Genomic DNA, 22,879 nt, shown 5'->3' with positions numbered 1-22,879 from the left:
ATTTTGGTATACTCCGATATTTGCTATCAAGGGTGAATTTTTGTGTACTGGGGTGCATACTATGTGCCCACTGCAAACCATCCAGTGCTGTTTAGTTGCTAGGTTTGGGCATGTACAAAGTAGGGGCAAGTGGATGGGGCTTGTTTTTTGGTGGCAGTCCACGGCTCTGCAAGGAGGCAATGTGGACATGGTCTGTGTGGCATTGTTACTCTTGAATACTAGATAACACTTTAGTTTAAAACAAATGGAAAGTCCCTTTCAGCACATAGGTACAATAGTCTTGTACTATGAGGATGGCTCAGTATATCTTGGCAGCAGTGAACATGCTGATACTGTAGTAGGACTTCTCAGTCTGAGGTTTTTGAGGTAGCTTAAACACATTTACTTGTAGTTAGAAAGACTAGCAAATAGGAGAGCCTGTAAAGAAAATAACTGAAAGCAGACTCCCCCCATTCATTGAGAGCTAGTTCAATCACTGTGTGAGCACAGCAACAGCAGCAGCAGCAGTGGTGCCAGCTGCTCCCCTTCCTCATCAAATTAGAGTGCTGTCACATGAAATCATGTAACAGCCTCCCAAAGTCATTTAGAAACAGCATGGAAGAGCGAGTCTCAGGCATGGTCAAATGCAGCAGCCATCATGTTTTCCACCACAACCCACCCTCAGCCAAGATACATATCCCTGATGTCAGACCTTTGATAATTAATTAGTAAGTAATAGTAATAATAAGTAAAAAGTAATATTTCTTTTTCGTTCTGAATTACAAAATTCAGTCATTTGCAATGGCTCACCCAATTTTTGTTAATACAGTTTGCAAGGATCTGCGGCACATGCTGAGAATTATTAGAGAGCTATAAACAGCTAAAACCTGATCCAGATTGGTGCTACTGGCAAGAGGACTTCTCTTTACCTCGTCCATGCTTATGCTTGTTGTTGATGACAATCTGTACTATAGTTCCTGATGCTTGCTGGGGGTCAGGAAGGACTCCACGGTTACTCCTGCCACCAGAAAATCGTGGCACGTTGGCTGCCTGCCGAGCAGAACTGGGCGGTGTGTCATAGTGGGAGCGATGGTATGAGTGCCTCTGCATGAAAAGAGAATGAGTACAGGAATGAAAATGTCTCATCACAGTGACCCAATTTGAGAGCTGAAATTTGTGTGAAGGGGCTGCATTAAGACCCCTTGTACAATCAGTTTTGCCACTGACCTTAGGCAAGCATTAGTTATCAATATTCACCTCTCCCAGAAAAGTTACCTAATAATGCTGCTACAGGGATATTCATGGGTGGGTTTCCCTCAGTCTCTCCTGTTGAATCAGTTACCCTTCATAAAAAAACACTTAACTGTTCTTTGAGTCAGATAGTGACTAACTCCATAACCCTGACATGAAGGCACTACCTGGGAGGTGGGACATCCAGTCCCCACTTCACTGAATATTTAAATATTTTATACAAAAACTCCAGCAAGAGAGATTGAGCAAAATCCACCCCACATGCCCTTTACCTGGGAAGTAAGAAATGCAGGTTCAAATCCTTTTAGGCAAAGAAAGGAACTGAATCCAAATGTCCTTTGTTCTAGGTGAGTGCCCTAAGCCCTGGGCCATAGGGTGAAGGATGAGGGCACAATCGGTCTCCTGGCTTTTGCTTTTATTATAAGTGCCTGGAAACAAAATGGTCCATTCTGGGGCAAGCAGAATTTTGCAGTTTTCTTGTTCTGGCAAAAGGAAAATCTCCATAACAAGATCTGTAGCGTGATCAGCTTGTTTTAACTAAGTCAAGGATAATATGGGGTGGGACCATAGGCGTAATGGTGACACAGACCTTGATTTGCCTTTCTCTGTATAGAATCATAGAAAATTAGAGTTGGAAGGAGGTCATCTAATCCAACCCCCAAATCCTATATGATCATCTCAAAGCTTTGCAAAGTGGGCATAAAATGTAAGCATTCTGATACATGTGGCATACCCGATTCAAGGAGATGCAAGGCCATTGAGAATTAGACCCAATGAATGGAAATTTCCTGATCCTGTTGCAAGTTGTTTTATTACTGTAGTTACTGAACGCCACTAGATACAATAATAGAACCAGTGTGATAGTATAATAGCTTACAAAATACCACTTGTATATCACTGTGTATTTACTCGATATCAATGGTGCTATATTTCACAATGTTTCTGTTGCCCTACACTGAGGGTTTCTAACTTTTGCTGACTCACTGGCCACAGAAATGGATATGGAGTTTTTGTTTGGGAACAAGATACTCTACAAGGCAAAGAAAATAAGCAGTGTTCCTCTGTCTTCTACTGAGAGCTATTTTTTTAAACAAAGGGCACTGTATTGTTTTTGACCCCAATCACTGTAGCAGATGTTACAGTCTCTAGTCATGTGCTGACATCTCAACAATCCAGGAACCACAAATGGTTTTAGGAGGGAGAGTGAAGCACAAGACAATGAAAGAGATGGGAGGCAGACAAGAGGGATGTGGTAAGACCAGGCCGTGGAAGAGGCTGTCGAGACGCACCTATTTCATCTTCATCCATCTATTTCACTCACTCTCTAAAGTGCCTTTGACTTCCTGGCAGTACATTTAGGCTGGTGGCAGCTAGTAAGTGAAGCACACTGCATTGTTGCTAACACATCCCATAGGCAGAAGGATACCACACTTACGGGTTGGTGGGAAGAGGGGCTGTAATCCACCACAAGAGGATTTTTGTTCATTATTTCATCAACCTTAACATAGATTTTTCATCTCAGTTGGAAAAGCTAAGGGCTGACAGGACAGTGGGAAAGGCATTATTTGCTAGTGTCAGCATTTCTGCTAAATTCACTCACACCAAGGCAGCTTGGTGATGAGTTTAGGAATAACCATCCCTTTAGATCTGGGGATGTGCACAGCTCATCAGGAACATGTGACTTTTGGTGACAGGCCAAACTTACAGCTTCTCTGTTGGCTGGTTGGCGGAAGATATCCCCATCAGAGTGTTCCCAAGATAGTTCACCATCTGCTATATGCAAAATAAAACAGGTTCCATTATGGGATAATTGTGCTATGAGATGGTTCTTCCTCAAAGAACTTAGAAACAGGTGACACTTTCTTAGACTGCTGCGAAGCATTAGCATCAATATTTAATACTAAATTATATTTAGCACTAAAGGAACAAAGTATATTTGTGTTGCATTTTCCTTATAGGTTTTTTGCTAATTTATTTCCCAGGCATTATTTTGAACCAGGGAAGTTCTTTACCTGTTTATAAAGCCACCCTTGTGCCACAAATAACTTATTTAGAAAGATCAGTAGGAACAATTAAGGCATAACTCCCTGGCTACAACAGTCTCTCTCTGAAGGACTGATGTGCAGTAACTTACACTAAACTGATTACCAAATAGACTCTGTAGGACTGGTTCTTGCACAGGCCGGTAGCTTCTCATGCTTTCATGTTCATGATGTTACAGAGTCATAGCCGGAAGGCATTTTAGAAAGCCTTCTAGTCCAACTCCTGCTCAAGGCAGGATCATCCCTGTCTAAACCATCCCAGACAAATGTTTGTTGGACAAATGGTAAAGATTCCACAACTGCTCTAGCACTTAATCACCTTCATAGTTAGAAAGTTGTTTCTCATATCTAACCTAAATATCCCTTGATATAACTGAACCCATTACTACTTGTCCTGTACCTGAGGACAGAGCAATCCATTGCTCATCAACCTCTTTAAAATAGGGTTTTTGTATTTGAAGACTGCTATCAAATCCCCTTCAGTCTTCTCTTCTCCAGCCAAAATAATCCCATTTCTTCCAGCCTTTCGAATACTTCCAAAATTCCTGCTTATGACACATTTTCTAAACCACTAACATCACTGTTGTTGAACTAGACAAGCAGCCTGCAGGATTATATGGCTCATATCACTCAGGGTGCTTAAAACCAAGAAGAAAGCACTATAAAGACAATCTGACTTGTGTTTTAGAAGAATATGGAATCAGGGAGAGATTAACTGAAACACTCTCAATTTCTCTCTGTAATCCTGGAGGAGTTAAATACTTCCAAAAACAATGAGGGGAATTTACAAAGGAAAACTCTGCCCCTCGGTGTAAAACTATGATTTAGGGAAACTAGAAATATAAAGAAAAATCTCAGCTGCCAGTTTCTTGATGTTGTCCATATACAGACAGCTTTGTAAGTGTAAACTTCTACAAATGGATGAGCACTGAGCACTAGGCCATAGGAGAATGATGGCGGGGAGCATTTGGTGCTGTTTTTGAGGTATAAATAGAAGTACCCTCTTAATTACAAGACTGGGCCTGGAATATAGACTGACATTTAATTGTTTAAATTCTTCTAAGCCTGACTGATACAGGTATGAGTTATTTATTGGAGATCTGGGCTTGGAAAGTAGTACCCCAAACATTTTGGTTCAGATCCCCATATGAATGCATATAAATTCAGTTGGTTTTAAAGTGTTTTCTTCAGAAGTTACAAATATGCAGAGTCCTTTCAGGGAGTAGAAATTGGTTAATAATCCATTTCCCTGAGTTACGCTGATATCTTCATGCAAACACATTGCTTCAGCTTGTGATTCATAGTAATAACAGGGGTAAGATAAATAAGCTTTTGCAATGTTGAAGACAAGGTTAGTCAGGAAAGAAATATGATTTTTACTATTTTAATAAGTGGCTTTAAACAATGGAACATTTAAAAATATTATGTAAATGTAGACCTCAGAATCTATTACAAGATCTGGATCTTTTCCAGTATGTAGCCCATCCTCCCTCCTATCCCTTCTGCTGAATTTCCCAGCTATGGTTAGCTTGTTTCTCTTAGTGATTGTCCCTCTGTTTTAGGTGGCTCTGACTTTTCCAATATAACTATGGCATGATGCTTCTTGCTTTGAAACTCAGTCTGATTTTTGTAATTGGAATGGTTGGTTCCAAATCCAAGTCACCATATAAAGTAAAATTATGCGCTACCATCCCAAGAAACTAAAAATAGCAATCAGGGAACAGATGCTATGAAGCTGATGATTGGCTAATGTTTACTTCATTGCACAATCGGTGTATTTGAATGGAAAATGGAAGTTTGCAAAACAGCATACCAGGAGACAGGAACCATAACCTGTTCCTGTCTGAAGCCAAAAATCTTTGAAGTCAATTTGCAGAATAAAATGTTTGTTGGGAAGTAGCAAAGCCTATCAGGAGACTGTACATTGGTCCCTCACTTGCTTGTTGATCTCTTTGCTCCTATTGTTCCTGTCTCTCCAGTCTATGCTCTTTGAACACATCTACACGAGATGCATTAATGCTCATTAGCCTAAATTAATGTGCATTATGGGCATGTGTCTACATGCGTGCGCCCTTAATGCACATTAACAACCCCCCAATAATTAGATTCTGTATATAGAAAACTTATAAATTTGATATAATTTTACAGGTATAGAATTTAAATATTGGAGGGTTGTCTTAAATTTGTCTCCCACCCACTGTACAGCAGGGAAAATAAATCTGGAGGGCAAGGTAGCTCCCTTGCTTTCCACTCCCCCAACTTCTTTGCCTTGCATCTCCTTAGTGTTGGACCCTGCTGTCTCTGAGCGCATGGAAGTGAGAAGCAAATTCAAAAAAACTGACTTTGAAATAAATATAGCTAGAGTAATTTGTATATAGTACCCATAGAATTAGTTTACCCAGAATTGATGTATTTTTTGAAACTGCTCCAAGTTTTGGGGGCACAGGTACCCCAAAAGCACACTTTTAAGTAGCACTTTGATACCTACTTACATATATATGGGTCTGTGTACTTCAGATACCCCCCACAAAGGATCCACATACTAATTAGCTCCCCTCGCCTCTTATCACTGCAGTTAGCTGTTTTTGTCATGAGTCCTGGGATCCTCCAATAATTTATATGCAGATGAGACAAGGGGAACCTTCTCTGGCTTCACCTCATGGATGATGGGGACACACTAATCATATGCAGCAGGCTGAGACCAGCAGTAACCGAGGGATTCTGAGTGCTTGGGGCCCAATTTGTTGATGTTTGCCAGAAATTTAAGGCTGGTAAAGAAACAGGAATGATTGGAAATGGGAAAGAAAGGCGCAGCTCAGCTATGGGAGTGAAGAAGCAGCTGAAATGTATGCCGTGTAGTGGCTCACCATGACTTAAAAAAGAGTAGGTGCTGAGGGGGACTGTGCTTAATGAGCATTATGATATATCCTATTCAGAAAAAAAAAGTAGGTGCCCATCAGTATCTCAGTTTTTTGGCTAAGATCAAGCATTTTTGGTACCAAGGGCAGGATTTCAGGGTTGGCTCTGGTCTTCCTGGTGCTAGCCTGGTATTGCAGTATCTCTAGGCCTTGTGCCAGGTCCCTCCTGGGGGCGGGGGGAGAGTGGGGAGGAACTGCCCATTTTTTGTTAAGGGCCACTCAAAAAAAAAGGTTCCCATCAGTATATTTGCCCAATATGGCCATGTATTGTACAGTCATACTCATCATTGGCTGCATTTAATCAGTTTCATAGTTGGTTTCCATCACTGAACATATGATGCTTTTAGCAGCATTTCAAAGATAGACAATGTTTAGTGAGGTTTCCTTGTATGTGGATAGATGAGGGACTTTTTTCCACATGCTGATTGTGGGGAAAAAACAGTGTAACAAACCCCCCAGTTTTTCTTTTTCTTTTTATTTAAAAATGCATTCCCTCCCCTTCCCCAACTATTTGTGACTTTCTCTTTGCCTTCTCTATCCCTTATAAGTAGTTATAAGTCATTATGATAAGCCATAGTAAAGTTAAAACATAGGATAAGCTTTTGTATGCCACTACTGTAACAAGCCCCTTTTATATTGTCCATATATCATTGTAAATAGTGTTCTGTTATTTTGGTATTGATTTTTACTGTTTATATTGTATTCGTATTATGTTTGTATTGATTTTTACTGTTTTATATTGATATTGTATGATTTAGGCCCGTTCCTGTAACTTAGTCAAAGTAATGTCAAGTCTCCAACTTGTCTTGTCAAGTCTCCATTTTGTGTCCCCTGCCCAGGCATACCCTATTGTGAACTGTGTTGCAACTGTGACTCATACCTACCCCTCCCATGTAAATTGGTTCCTGGGTGAATGAGACTGCTTGAGACATAATGGTAGCAGGCCTAAAAAATAGCTCCTACTGAATGACCAGACCATCAGCTTAACGACCCTACCACTGCCTTGCATTGACTTTCCCTGAAACCACAGACCTACTCCCAGGACCAGAGACAAAACCCAATATTTGAAAGATAAAGACCCTCCAAGAAACCAGCAACATGGAAACAAAGAACAGAACAGAAACCAGCAACTCCAACATTGTTTCCCACTGGACAATGAGGACACCGGAAACTGCATGACTTCATATGAGCAGGACTGGCTGTTGCCTGGGCATGTTGTCCCCACTGGAGTGACAGGTAGCCCATCCCTATAAAAGGGGTGGTGGAGTGTGACCTCTTTGCGACGCCCTCTCCATCCAGACCAGCACTACGCCATGACACATATCTACCCAGAGGCCCTGCTGGCAACTCCCTCTAGATAACACCTCACTGGAGAAGACCCCAACTGGCCATCGAGGATCAACTCTCAGCCTGGATAGGTAGCTATCACCCACATCTTCCCTCCAAGCAAGGGACCTGAATTCTGTTTCTTCATACCTTGACTTCTATCCCTCTACTAAGCCTTTTCCCTCCTGCTACCATTGTGTGAGTGTGTGTGTGTTTGTGAGAGTGTGTGTGTGTGCGTGTGTGTGAACCAATAACTTTGTGGGCTGTCTAATAAAACTGATATTTTTGGACCCCGAGCTGGTCTTTGTCTTGCTGCAGGCTCCCCACTTAAAACCCACTCTCTTTGCCCCCACCTCTGACCCAACCTCGTGTGTAACTCCTGTTCCTCTGTCCTCTGGGCCTCTGCTCCCCATCCTGGCTCTCCGCCACCTCTCTGCCCCCTCCCAGCTCTAACCCTCAGCACTGCTTTGCTCTCCGCCCTGACTCCAACCCCCAACTCTCCTGGCTCTGCTCTATCACCTCCACCTCTCCTGACCTCCCGGCTTCTCTGTGGGCTTCCTGCTCCCCCAGCTCACCACTGCTGCACCACCTCCATCTCCCAGCTTTCAGCTTTCTTTCCCTGGCTTTTACCTGCCTCCACCTCCCGGCTCTCCCTTATGCCTCTCCAGCTTCTCTTCCAGCTCTTCTCCCATCCTCTCCTCTCCACCCCTCCTTCCCCTCCCCCCCCATTTTCTCCCCCCGCTTCCACTGCCTCCACTCTCTCAGCTCCATGGCCGGCTCTCCTGGTCCCGTCTCCACTGCCCAGGGCCCCAAATGCCCCCTAGTCACCAAGCACCCCAGTTACCCCCAAGTGCCCCCTAGTGTTAACACACACAGCCAGTGAAGTGCGTGTGTGTATATGTGCATGTGTGTGTACCTATAGTGTCGATGTGCAGTTTGCGTGTGTGCACAGTTTTTGTGTCACACCCTCCTGCCTAACAGCGCAACGTTGAGATTCCAAGCATTGATCTGGCACGTGTCAAGTCAACAACGCGTCAAGTCAACAACAAGATTATAATGCAGAACCTGCTAAAACGTGGTTTCATTTCCAAACTCTCGGGGCAATGCAAGTGGCATGCTTGTTATATGGTGTCTTTTAGAGATTATACTTTACCTCTGCAGACTGGGCAGCAGGACTCCGGCACAGAAACTGGGAAAGAACATGTTAATTTAGGACAAGTCTTCAGGCCACAGTATACATTTCCTTCCTGCCATTAAAAAACAAGGACAGTTTAGAGGTGATTCATACAGCACTATACATTTACCTATGTGCCACTCTAGCATCCGGAAATAGGATGCTGTTTGAATAGCTTTCCTTGACTGTCTTGCCATATGGTTTAATGTATTTTTCTTTAAAAAATGTAGTAACTGTAGGTTGCATGAACCTGGAGATGAAAATGAACAGGATTTACAAGAGAGATGTAACACGATGCAAGCCTTTACTGCCCCAATCCTACCAGTGTGTTTCAACCATAATGTCAAGGAACCATATTAAGCAATGATTGGGTAGTGCAATGTCTTAGTCAAGGGGTGCACAACCTCTGGCTCATGGGCCAGATCAGCTTGCAGCAAGCAGTGTTTTGAAATATGGCAGTGGGAGAGCCCCAGACTGTGCACTGAACAGGGTGTCCAATCCCAGTGAGCAGGGCCAGACAATGGCAGTGCTGGGCCCTGGGACCTAATCCCAGTACACAGGGCAAGGAGAGGACAGCACCAGCCCATAGACTGGCCCTGTAGCAATCACCTGTCCTACAGGGCTTAAAGGTTGCACACCACTGGGCACTAGGTCTGTTGGTCCAGAATGCACTCCTGGTTGTTTGATAATGGAAACTGTGACAGCCACAGTATGAACAGTTGTATAATTACTCAGTTTTAAAGTCAGTGGATGGATTTACTGCTTCAGAGTGCCTTTCAGATAATCTGGTATAACTGTTTCCTCTGTCTGTTCCTATCCTACAGTAAGTGAGGTTGAACTATAGTAATTTTCCTCTGAATGAAAGGGAGAGTAAATTATTGCAGTTCACCTTCAACAGGGGTAGAGAGATAGAACAGCTTTACTATAGTAAGCAAGTCAGCATCTCCGTTTCCCTCTCTGCTCTTAGAGGAGTTTAATTGTTTTGTATAATTCATTCCCTTAATCAGTGAGGATCTGATGTGACCAGCTTTTGTTATAAAGAACTGAGCAGAATTAAATGATTATTTCAGTTCACACTGTGACTGTGAATGATTATTGCATAGCGGTAATGTTTGGGCACTGAGAAACTGGGGCTGCATTTGGATTGGTGATCTAGACATAAAATATCTAGGGCTCAGTATCAATGCCCTGAGCCATTTAGTTCCCATTTGTGGGAATCTTATCAGCTGAATCCAGAATAATTCTGATCTCTTTCAGAGATTCAGTGTTGTACTTTCCATAGCCAGGTTAAAATGAAATATTATATGCATGCCAGTAGCAATATTTTACCTGCTACTGAACTCTGTGCAGGGTGGGCTCATGTAGTGGATGCCTGACAGGGCAGGCTTTGTCTACTGTGCTCTGAGCAGGAGGTAGCCTGGCATCCACCTGGTACTGCATATTGGCATGGAGTACAGTTTTGTATGCCAGGGTTAACTCCTGATTTCCAGTCTCACTTACCATCTACTATCGTACACTAGTTAAAGCTCGGTAGGCTGTCTCCCAGCAGTGAGAATCAAGTGACGTGTCCAGCAGGGTTCAATCAAATGATGTTACTTACTGAGCAGCTGCACTGGGCACACTGGTTGGGCTGTCTGTTCTGAAAAAGCCCTTCTGCCACAAACATTTCCCCATGGTGGTAGGTTGTGCCATTGTACTCGCAGGACTTCCCAGTGATTTTACTGCTCATCGAGAAAAGTGAATCCTCTGGAACAAATGAAAAATGAATGCTTCATGCAAGAATCCTGGCCAAGTAGTTTAACTGTGAGTGTGAGCAAGTGGGAGATTAGTCCCTACTTCCCCAGCCCCAAAATGGCAGTTGGATTAATAAAGGAAACACTGATTTTTATAGCTCAGTTTATTAAATGTAAACACATATAATCATGGTACTATATTTAAGTGATACTCAGTAGTTATTATTTTAACTGGAATTCTCTCTCCTGCCCTCTCTCTGCACAATGAAAATGTTGTCTATGTTCCTGTTATTCTCTGGAGCTCTATGGTCAAAATGTAATAAATACCAGCACTGATGGCAAAGTCTCATGCTGCTACAGTGCTTTACTGAGAAAGGCATGCTGCTGCTTTGCTGTGGATGCAGTTAGGGTAGGTGGGAGCGGTACAAACAGGCTGATTACACAGGTTATTTTACAATGGTTTTTTGTACTTTTCTGTGGAGAGAGTTAGAGCCACTGTACACTGAGAACACAGCCGTTAATACCAGTTTTCTAGTGTCACTTCGCCTTTCCTGAGAACCACTACTATCTTTATTTGTAGTGTAAAAGTACTTCAGAGTCCTTGTCATGGGCCAGACCCTATAGTGCTAGGCGCTGTATACAAACAGAACAAAAAGACGGTTCCTGTCCCGAACAATGCAAATTGAAGAAACCATGTTACTAAGAAAGCAAAACTTGTTAGCAACAGCGCCACGGGTTACCTTCTCCCTACCATCTTATAACACTGTTTGAATGCATTGTCCATACTGGGCAACGAAACCCTGGGGAAAATGAACCCTGTTAAAAGGAATCTGGCACAAGGACTAGCTATATATCACCACACTAGCTTTTCCTCATGAAATGGGTTATGCCTGTCAGTGATGCCTTTTACCTGCACTAAATCCACAAAATGTCATAAAGCTGATGGTTCTGTTTATATCCAAATTAATTTCTAATATGTAAATTACTTAATTACATGGCAGAAAACAGCACATCCAGAACTGCACACAATTTGGCAGTGATAATCCAGTTATACTCCTGCTATCCCAAATCATCACCATTATGGGCAAAATTTTTTCCTAAGACTTGCATTCTCTTCCAGTTGCAACCCTAAGTTAGGTTAGAACATCCCCTAAGTTGTATAACCCCTCACCTTCTGTAGGTAGGGCAGAAGCCCCCAAAGGGACTGCCCTTCAATGAGTTGTGGGCAAACTCCCTGTGTGCCACTTGAGTAGTGCTCCTGGGGCTGTGATTCTGGCAATATACATTTTACATGCATGTCAGTCGAGCACACGGAAATAAGTATAGGCACTTTCAAGCAGGAGCTCTTCGGAAATAACAGTGCAGTATTTGTTCTCCGTAGCCAGAATCACTTCAGATTTCTAGGAATGCAGCTGATATTTCATTTAGTGGGTTTGGGGTTTCACGTGAAAGAAACCTGACCTTCAAAAATCATGCTTTGCTGTAGCTTTTTACTATCTGCCAGATCATTTCCCATAAAACCCTTTCCAGAATTATGTTCCCCAAGTATGTAGGGTTTTTTATCTTGGCGCCCAACCGAAAAACAATAGGTGTTGGAGTTAAACTTTGACATTTAGAGCCCTCCATAAAAGCATTTATTTTGGTTTGCTGGCACCACAGAATATTAATAATCTTTTGAACAGAGGGAGATTAGTAAATGTCAAATCTGAATGTAATATGTGCTAGTACTGGGTCTACTGCTGTGTCAGAGACAGTGCCAGGGTAAGAAAGTAGGTTAAAGCAGAGGCTGGCAACCTTTAAAAAGTCATGGGCCAGAACAATCCGGCTCCGGTCTGACGCAGGCTGGGTGGCTTTAGCGGCATGTCAGTGGCCTGCATCAGGGCCAGACAGCTGTGAGCTGTGCCTGTGCTACTGACACTTTTCTCAGCCCCCTACTCCTCAGTTGGGGTGTGCGTGCAGCTTCTAGGGAGCTACACCAGGGATGGGCAGCTGCAAACTGCATCTGTGCTGCTACCACAGGCACAGCTGTAAGCTGCCTGGCTCTGGCATAGCTACAGCTTCCCACTCACTGGAAGCTGCACTCATGCCACAGCCCTGGGGGCCAATGGGGATGCGGAGAAGCAGCAGTGGCGCAGGCACAACTAGAAACTCCCAGGTCCTGACACAGCTCCTTGCTGTCTAGCCTTGGTGTGGGCATAGGTGCAGGCACAGGCAAATCCCTCCAGCTCTACCAGATCCAGGCCGTGGGCTGGATGTTCTCAACCCCTGGGTTTGAACACTGGAGTGGTTAGCACTCCTAAGCCTACTCTGTGTACTTAAGAATATCTTGGGTATCTTTAGGAGGTATATGCAGACCAGCATTATTATTTTAGCTTCTGCTATAAGATTCCTGAACGTATAGGCTAGGGACAGACATTCAAAAAGCCTGAGCCTGAATTGATTCAATCTTTGCAGGTTAGTCTAAACTGGCTAGGCTGAACCAGTTTCCAACCATACAGACAATCCCTCTGGACTGAGGAAATTGAGGCACATGCCTGCAGTGGCTCAGGCTAGAAGCTGGGGAGTGGTAGAGCAGCCCTCCCTTCCCTTCCACAGAGCTAAACTGAGGGGGGTGTGGCCAGGCCCTAGCAGGGCTCTGATTAGGGAGGGATGTGAACCACCCTGCCTGCAGTCGCAGGCTTTTCAAGGGACGGGGGTGTTGCCAGCCTACAACCCGGGGCTATCACTCTGAGGCAAGGGGGGTGTGTGCAATGCATACATCTGTTGATGATACAGAAATTTTCACTCTCCCTCCCTGCTTCTGTATACTGCCTGCAGCAAACTGACAGGCAAGCAAGCCAAGGGTGGGATGGGGGGGAGGGTGGAGCTGATAACAGTGTTTATCACCCTTATCTCAGTGTTTATTGCCCCATTAAGAAAACAACAGAGAGACATTACCAGCTATCTGTTGATTCAGCACAGACCCAGCATGTAGTCTGCTGCCTAATACACGGACACCTCAGGAAAGGCAGAGGGGAGGGGGGAATTTGTGCTTAGCAGAGAGTGGTGATGGGGAGAGAGGGGAGCAAACAGCTCTTCTCAAACGTTTCCAAGGAAGGACATTAAGCTACCTGTTGATTAGCTCCAAAAAGCCTGTCTGCCTTTCTCTCTCCCACAGCATGGACTGTAGCCAGCATGGGGTCTGCTAGCTAATCCGGAGGTGTCTGCTAAAGCAGAAGGGCTGGGGGGGAATAATCTTAAACCAGCAAGGGGTCTGGGTCAGATATCGCATAAACTGGTTTGAGCCAAATCAGTTAACTCTTGATACTACATTCAACCAGGTTTATCTCAAACTGGTTTCAGCCATTTTCAAACTGGTTTATGTGCACTGAACATCTGTTCTGTTCAGGTTTAAAACAGTTTCTGATCACTTAAACCAGTTTATGTGTAATGTCTGTTCCTAGCCATAAACATTAAAGCATTAAATAAATGTGTGGTTGAGGTACAGATGCTAAAACTCAGAAAACCTCCAATATTTCTTGCACTCAGCTCTGCTGTCTTCAGTATCCTTTTGATAACAAAAGACCCTTTGGTAGACTCAAGACACCCCTTAAAAAATGCCAGCTCTTAGCTTTCGCTCATTTTTTTACTATAGAAAAATTGCAGTTTTTCTATTTCAAAGTAGTCAAAAAGTCCACAATAGGGTAGAATGTTTTTAACACTAAGGATTCCTATTTGAAGTCTCTGGGGTTATCTAGTGACTCGTGTAGGCATTTGCAAACTTAACACTGCTAATATTACATGACACCCTGAAAAGGATCTCACGGCACCCTGGTTGAGAACCACTGATTTAACAGAGGATACATATGGTCCTGGTACCTTTTTCTCAGCAACATTCAACAATAAGAACATCCAGGAACATTTTTTTCCCCTTTCTCTGGTACCTATTATAAATAGGCTCTACCTGTGAAGAGCAGATCCTGACTAATGACTGTCTACTAGATATACTGTATAGGTGGCTGATGATCTGTGATTGTTCCACTTCCCCTTTGGGAGTTACTATTGTTTCCATGGTCTCTGAGGCTGGGCCAATAGTTTAGCAATTTGTACAGTCTCCTGTGTCAAGAGGTAAAACTCAGTTTTCTGACATGAGAAAAAGAAGTATAAGAGGAGAGATTCATGAGGTTCAGCTACCTTCTGTATGGGTGCCTGTACATGAGCTCGGAGGCTGCTCCAACACGCTGTAATGACAGCATGTCAGAGCAGACTTGATTAATCAAGTCTGCCGGAGCTTGGTAGTTACTGCACCCCAGCCAGCCTCCGTGTCTCGTGTATCAGCATCCCTGCACTTCAAAATGGCAGTGGGGACACTTGAACTAAAGCTCGTTGAAGTAGCTTTTAGTTCAAGTGCCAAACTGCCATTTTGAAGTGTGGGGACGCTGATACAGGAGATGCTGCAGCACTTTAATTAGAGAGGCTCTCAGAACCACTCTAATTAAAGCACTGCCCCCCAATCCCACAGCACATGTAAAAATGTCTAGAGCACAGAAACATGGGGTTTGTCAAAAAAATACAAAAATCAGCATTAAAATTCTTGATCATTCTCAGCTTGAAAAGTTATTAGAAGGAAGGCAGGAAACAACTAAAAAGCTAGCCAATTACTAGCATGACTCTAAAGAACATCTGATATGAAGGGCTCTTTGAGACACGAGAGGTGTCACTGAGAAGTTGGTGTCAAACCTGGTGGAAGGTGTAGAAGGGCAGAAGTCAATGGCATACAGTGTACTATATTTTACATTACAAAATTTCCCACATCTCCCACTGTGACTAGCACAATGCTATGACAAAACTTGCACTCAACCCAGATGTTTGGGCCTTTCTGTGTGGTTTCATTGAGTAACAAAGTGTGTTCTGAAGTAACAGGACATATGCTACAATTAAACACATCCTTTGGAAATTGTTAAAAAAAAATAAATAAAAAAAAAATCACAGCCAAAAAAGGAATGCGGTACCATGTGGAAGGTTGCTCTCAGGATTCTGTCCCTTCCAAAAATGTGGGCAGGATTAAATCCCTGAGCTCTCTACAGCTCCTTAGAGAGCATAAAAACATACAGCCAACTGTTTGTGTGCACTGGGCCATACATGGTGGTAAAGGCAGCTTTCCCAACCAGGCAGTGGCCTCTGCATATTGCATACTTTGCAATTATAACAGAACTGATCCTAGTCAAGATACAGCTGAATATCAATGCCGCTTCTACAATTTATTGCTATATCCATTTAGGAAGCCTTTTTGTAGTCACTTGCAAGCAGGTGGCTCATAGCCTGTAGTTTGCAAAGACCAAGTCTCACTGTACCTTTTTATGGTAAATCAGAATGCTGGAGCAGCAAAAAAATGTACCGAAGACAATTTAAATCCAATAAGCAACACTGCTATGTGAAATCACCATAAAACCTCAGAGACTTTGAATTATGGCTCCTATGCCTTGTTTATGAAAGAGTTTTTATAAGACCTTTTGTTCATGTAGTTCCTTCTTACAGAAGAACACCACCATGGGACCATAGAACTGTTGCAGAGTTCTCAGGACTGCAGGACATGGAGGAACGCTCTACATTTTACAGACCTTACACATCATTAGTGAGTCTAAAGACTGAAGTGCAGATTGAGCAGCAACAGTTGCTGCCTTTGCAGCTGGCAGAAAGAGGAAAGACAGAAAAAAAGACAGTAACTGCAGTTCATACAGGCAGCTTACTCCGAATGTCATTCTGACCTCTACCTTGCTTTTCAACACTCATTGATTCAGCACTCATCAGTAAACCAATCAATAGTTAACTTCCAACTCTGCTAAATATCTAGATATTTCAGACAGATGTTTAAAACATGAAAGAGCAAAGCAGGAAGGAGACAAGAGAGAAAGTTGTAAAACAACGTTTAGATGAACCTCCCTCTAGACCAGCTCCAGAACCTCTACTCTTCAAAATTAATACTCATTTAAAAAATAAAATGGTCAGGAGGTGACCCCCTAGTCATTCTAGTGGAAGCAGATGCAGCAGGAAACTGAGCATCAGTAGAAAAAAGGAGTGATGTACATCTAAGTTGAGTATGAGGCCAACGTGGACACAGCGCTATCTAAGTAGCTCCAAGAAGATCTTTCTTTTGCAAAAGTAAGACATCCAGGTTTGTCTGTACCTCCTCCATGCTGAGCCTGGACCACTGCTGAAAAGCACATTTTACCTACTTCCCCGACTGAGGCATGCTAAATCTCAGAAAGGAAGTGATCTAACCATATTGGAGAAGTCCTGACCAGACTCCTAAGACGGGAAGCCTAAAAGCAGGGGATCTAACCCTCTGGTGCAGCTGCAAGTAAGATGAAAGTTCTCTTCTCCAAATACAAGTATCAGAAATACACCCCAGTTCCTATAGTAGATCATTTTGCTCATCTGTATTTCAAAGAACTGAAGCCTGTAGTAGAGAAACCATAACACATGGGCACACAAAAGCTCACTAGGAATCATACAGATGTCCACTCCTACAAAGAGGGCTTAAGTGTTACATTGATTTTGTACTGACCCTCTGAACAGCCAGAGGAGAAAATCACTGGGCATGTCCAGATGAGTGAGCACATGCATTTTCCTGGGGACAAATAGCAGTAGCACATAGTTGCGGTACTGCTTCTTGTCCCCAAGGAATGCCCCTGCACATGCACTCTGGCACAAAGCCAGTTGTACCAAGTCAGGTAGGGGAGGCTGCGGCCAGCCCAGGTGCTAGCCCCAGAAGCCCTACCCTCGGTCCTGGGGGCCTCTCAGGGCTGCAGCAGTGGTGATCCAGGCATGCGGAGCCTGGGTGGTAGCTGGAGCATGGCCCTGGCTAACCAGGCTCTGGTTTAAAGCGGCACATGCCACTGCCACATTTACCATCCTGCTTTTTTCTGGTGTGGTTTTTCTTTGAGAGGAGAACCTGGTGTCAACCCCCCCCACCACCAGGCTGCAAATTAGGACTGCAGTGAATGAATGCATGCTGTTTGCAGCACCACAGACAGGTTTGCTGTGCCACAAACTGCATGTGAACGCTCATCTGGATGCACTCACTATGTTGGTGGCCCCCGTTCTAAAAGCACTTATGCACCTGCTTGTCCTTGAGCACAGAAGAGGTCCTCTTGAATTCTAAGACCCTATTCAGATGACTAAAGGAAAGCTTGTAGGTAAAAGCTTGTGGGATCGGAATCAACATGCAATAAGTGCAACAAAAAATATAGAATTGTATGTTGGAGGCTGTGAGAGAGCATGGTTGTCCTCCACAGATACTGCATCTGGCTAGAATTGTAAGGAGACTTTGTTTCTACTGCATGTCTGTATACAACTTCTGTGTGGTGCAATTTTTCTTTCCTAGTGTGCGACTGACTGCCTTTCTGGAACTAGAAATTGCCTTCTCATTTTTTTCCATGTGCTCTTTAAATCCAGCCTAATTAGAGGGCTTCAGGTTCCCTATGATATCATACTCTCCTGCAGACTGTGAAATTAGAGTGATTGTGGCTTGTTTTAGGAAGTGTCAGGTTTGTGCTTTGAAGGAAGGGCCTTGGCATGGATCTTGATATCAGGATATCTAATTCTGTGTCTCAGTTGAGATGTGTTAGAATTGGATTAGATTAATTAACTGCAGCTATACAGTGCTGCTTAAAGCCCATGTTTGTGAACCCTGACTCCTAATCAGGATTTTTCTCAAAGTTTAATATTGGACTTTAACGGCAATAGATGGCATTGCATTAATTAGCTGCCTATGCAAAGTGCCATGCAAACTATCTGTGTGAATCCATTTAATTAACTGGGTTAAATCTTAACCTTCCTTTTTTGGCATTCATAATATGTCACTGCAAGGAATGGGAAGCCTGGAGGATAAAACATTTTACAGCATCACTGGAAACAAAGAAACCTTACTTGTGATTCACAATCTTCCTTTAAGGGCCCAATCCTACAACACTAAAATTGGTGCACAGTGCATGGCTTTGCCCTTGACTTCAGTGGTCTGCAGAGAAGGCCTTAAAAGTCAGTAAAATTAAAAATATTTATCAATAGGTAACATTAGCATTAAATAATACCAGAAAGATAGGATGTATGCTCAAACTCAACACATATCTTAATATGGATATTTATCCCTTGAGCAGCTTTAGGTTGTGCCTATAAAATCTGTGGTTGTCTTTACTATTCTTCAAGTGCTCTGCTTCTCCAAACTTCAAGTTTCAGCTAGTAGTAACCTAGGTTGTATGCTGTTCACTGATGTGTCATATGCTCTATATATGAAATCCAGGCCCCATTAAAGTCAAAGAGACTTCACTGGTGCCAAAATTTCATATTAGCTTCTTGCCATACTCTCTGTAAAAAATGTAAGAGATTCATTGATTTGCAGTAGGGAGGAACAAGAAAGTTTTGCATAAATTCAGATCCATTCAATAGCACGGACGTGAAAGTTCAATCTGAACTAGAATGTTGTTGGATTCAACTTCTACTTTACCGGAGTCTGTGAAAACATGGGGTGAAAAGTGAATAGAAACAGTTGTATCTTCCCACCCACTTACACAAGAGGAAAGAACCTAAGGTAAATGGAAGTCCCACTTACTGTGAAACAACAGGGGTGATGCATTAGGACAAAAATAGTTTGGAAATTTTCTGACAAAACAGTATTTTGTCAGAAAAATATGGACCCATCAAACCTGAAATGTTTAATGAAAACACTGGCCAGTTTCCTGACAGGCTGCCAAAGACTCCACACTTTTCCAGAAAAGCCTACCACACCAGGGAAGAGTTCGGAAGTCCTGAGGATTTGGGCCTGAGCTGGGGCTCTAAAAACTTCTAGGTTCCTTGCTGCAGGGCTGGGAGCGTGGAAGAACTGGGATGGGCTTCTAGGGTCTGCAGTTTTGAAGTAGCCCTACTATAGGGACCTCACCAAACAGGGGACCCTGGAGTTTTCTGGCTTCATGGACTGCAGACCCCAGGAGCCATACAGTCCCAGGGAACATGTTTTACTATGGTAACCATGCATGGCAGGATTTACAAAACATTTTTCTGCAGAATTTCTGATTTACAAAAAATTTCAAAATATTTGGCTACCCAATGAATCAGAACAAAGCCAAGTTTTGAAATATCTAAATTTCCCACAGACTGGAAATCCTGATTTCTGACTAGTTTTAATGATAACTGCCTGCCTTCCTGGAATCCTGGAAAAAAAACATTTCTTGAGGTGCTCCAAAGTATAGAGGAGGAAAGCGGAAGTTATTTGTAGTGTGATCCGTTGCCCAGGTTGGGGGTGTCCACATAGAAATGCCGTGGGGAGTTAATGCTGCATGAAACAGCATGAACTCTTGTAGAGCTTTTTTTTCTGTAGCATTAAGCAAGCAGGAGTGCTCAGCCAGTGGCAGGGGTGGCTCTTTTTGGAGCTTCCAAGTAGGACTACTGGTACTTACATGGGTAAGGGCTCTGGCATCCAGGCTCAGAGGTTTCATAAGAAACAGTAAAGTTTTCTCCTTAGGTCATTCTGGATAGAAGTTACTGTATACATGTATAATTATTAACAACCGATTTAGTATGTGATGGCTTTTGAATGCTAGCTTGCAGACTGGTTGAACAATCAAAAAATCAGGCCAGTCATGATAAATTCATCAGCAGTTTAGCTTTTTCTTCTGTAAAATCCAACCTTGTACATCAAGACAGAGCTGGCCTGAGCGAAAATGGCACCCTGCGCAAATTTGCATTTTGGTGCCCTGCCCAGACCCCCTTAGGGTCAGTGGTGCTGCTGCAGGCAGAGGCAGACAGGCAGGGTTATGGGGCGCAGTCTGGTGGGGAGGTGGAACAACATGGTGCTCCAGGCAGGCAGGCGGACAGGCAGGCACTGCTCCTTCCACCTGCACTGCCCAGCCTAGCTCCTCCAGAGCAGCAGCTGGAGGTGGGGGGCACGCTGGACTGGGCACTGCTCCTCCTGCCTGGGGCGGGGCAGGGGGAGAGCATTGCTGCGAGCACAGGGCCTACTCACACATGTGTGTGTGTATGCGTGTGTGTGTGGGGGGGGGGCACCCCCTGACCACACTGCCCTAAGCAGTTGCCCATGTCATCCACCCCTGTGTCTGGCTCTGCATCAAGAAAAGAAAACAAGTCGCCTCTGAGTGATTAAGTGTACATAACTCTTTTAGGCAGTGAAGGCAAACAACTTGGTTTACCCTAAATTGTTCTTACTTGACGTTTAGATATAATACAATCTACAGCAGTTCATGGGGTGGCAGACATGCAGTCTCTCTGTTATACAGGACGATTGTCCTAAGCTGGAGATCATACAGCTTGTCCAAGGAAGGTCTGTGTAAACTGAATCCAGGAAGTGGGTTATGTTTCCAAAAGCCTGACAAATCCTGTTTGGGATCTCCCCACATTTGGGGAAGGGGGTTGTATTACTCTTGTATTGCATCTCTTTGAGAGGGAATTCTTGCTATTCCTGCTTCCACTTTCCTGAACACTCACTATTATTTATATTAGTAACCAGAATGGGGGCTGGAGTGTATAGGTGCTAAGGTGCATGGTTGACAGCCCAGAGTTTGCAGGTTTAAGGCAGTAGCAGTGTGGCCCCGGCAAATTCCAGCAAGTTTGTAAATTCTGCTAAATACCTGTCACAAGAACACAGGAAAGAAAAGTACCTGAACATCTGGCAAAGATGATTTTTTAAAATCCTACAGTCTCTTGGCTTGCTGGTTTAGAAACTTTTTAAACTCCTGCATTCAAAGTCACCTACGCTAAGTACAGACATTCAAAAAGCCTGAATCGATTCAATCTTTTTAGGTTAGTCCAAACTGCATTGAACCAAGAATTGGTTGAACCAAACTGCATTGAACCAATAGACTGAACCAAGAAGCAAGTAAACAGACATTCACTTCTGATTCTAGAAATGCAGCCACATGCCTGCAGTGGTTCAGGCTAGAAGCCGGGGGGCTAGAGTGAGCCCTCCCGTCCCTTTGGCAGTGGCTGGAAGGAAGCTGGGAGAGAAGCCCTCTGAGGGGTTTTCCCCTCCCTGCTTGAGCTGATCGCCCCCCCGCGGGTGTGGGGGGGGGGGGGGGGGGGGGGGGGGGCCATGGCCTGGCCCCAGCAGGTCACTGAGTATGATTGGGGAGGGGTTTAAACCCCCATCCTGCCCTGCATGGTCCCCAGCCAGGGTGCGCCTGGAGTAGGAGGGGGGAAGCAGCCCTTGCCAGGCTTTTCCCCGTTCACTGCTTAAGTGGCAGGGGTGGAGGGCATAGTCAGACCCTGGTACCTGGCCAGGATGCTCAGGTGAAGTGGGGGAGGGTTTAAATCAGGTGGTGGGGGCAGGGACTGTGGCGCTGCTGCCAGGCAGACCCCAAGTGGAATCCCATGCCAGTGGGAGAGGGGGCGGAGAGGGGATTAAACCTCCTTCCCCCACTTCGCCTCAGGCTGTTGGCCCAGAGTCGGCATCTGGCCATGCCCCTGCTGCTGCCGTCCCATGCTGGTGGGAAGGGGGGAGGGAGGGCGGTTTAAATGTCCCCCACCCCCGAGTGGTGAGAAGCCTGGCAGGGGTTGCTGTGCCCCTGCTGGGCAGATCCCAGCTGCAGTCAAGAGCAGGCTCTCCCTCTCACCCCAGCTCAAGTGACGGGGGTGAAGGGCATGGCCAGATGCCGGCCCTGTGCCAGCAGCCTGAGGTGAAGGGGGTCAAGAGAGAGGGGTTTACACCAGGTAAGGTGGGGGAAAGCCTGGCAGAGGCAGCCAGATGCCGGCTGCAGTCTGGAGCAGGGTTTCCTGTCCCCACCACCACCCCTTTCTCAGCCAGCTGGAGCAGTGATAGTACCCCAGCTAGGGAGCAGAGGAGCAGGGCCAACCCTGCTCCACTGGAGCAGACAGCACAGCCTAGCCCAGGGCTGCAAAGCATCCTGGGATGCTGGGGGACTGTGAGTTAACTTAAACCAGGAAGGGGTCTGGGACAGAATTTCCTTAAGCTGGTTTGATCTAAATCAGTTAAGTCTGATACTACATTCAACCATGTTTATCTTGAATCAGTTTTGGCTATTTTGAAATTGGTTTATGTGTACTGAGCTTCTGTTCTGTTATAGGTTTAAACTAGGTTCTGATCATTTAAACCGGTTTATGTGTAACTTCTGTCCCCATAGTGTCATTTGGTGACAGGGATGGGCTTTTAACATCAGAAACACTACTCGCTCAGCCTGCCTTGTTGTTTTTACTATTTGTTTTATGAACTGGCCTTAAACAATCAAGTACCAAACAATATGAAATGAATCATAAGGTTTAATGCCTTAAAACCTTATCATACTGGGAACTGTCATGACCCAAAGGCATGATTTTGTGTGTGCTTCGGCACCAGAATTATCCCCGCCAAGTTGCAGCTTCATTGCACGGGAGAGTTTCCTGTTGCAGAGGAAAACCCCGGTGCAGGGACGAGTTTCCCGCCTCTTTGCAGCTTCTTTTGCAGGGTGC

At 44.4% G+C, this 22,879-nt stretch overlaps 1 protein-coding gene across 3 annotated transcripts in view; it reads right to left on the bottom strand.

The window, feature by feature from the left end:
• The window catches only part of CHRDL1 (chordin like 1), a 59,170-nt gene that overhangs the window by 9,592 nt on the left and 26,699 nt on the right, over positions 1–22,879 (bottom strand). For 2 of the 3 annotated variants that reach the window (XM_014522593.2, XM_025210834.1), the window contains 4 exons: positions 10,291–10,436; positions 8,670–8,763; positions 2,936–3,003; positions 909–1,083 (listed from right to left, as the gene is read on the bottom strand). In XM_014522593.2, coding sequence (XP_014378079.1) covers positions 909–1,083; positions 2,936–3,003; positions 8,670–8,763; positions 10,291–10,436 — 483 coding nt within the window. The remainder of the gene's footprint in view (positions 1–908; positions 1,084–2,935; positions 3,004–8,669; positions 8,764–10,290; positions 10,437–22,879) is intronic. The other variant, XM_014522594.2, reaches the window with a different exon arrangement.

This window comes from Alligator sinensis, unplaced genomic scaffold, assembly GCF_000455745.1.
Source record: "Alligator sinensis unplaced genomic scaffold, ASM45574v1 scaffold521_1, whole genome shotgun sequence".
In the NCBI taxonomy this organism is placed as follows: domain Eukaryota; kingdom Metazoa; phylum Chordata; order Crocodylia; family Alligatoridae; genus Alligator; species Alligator sinensis.
Note: the sequence above shows the minus strand (reverse complement) of the source record. Positions and strands in the feature narration are given on the sequence as shown.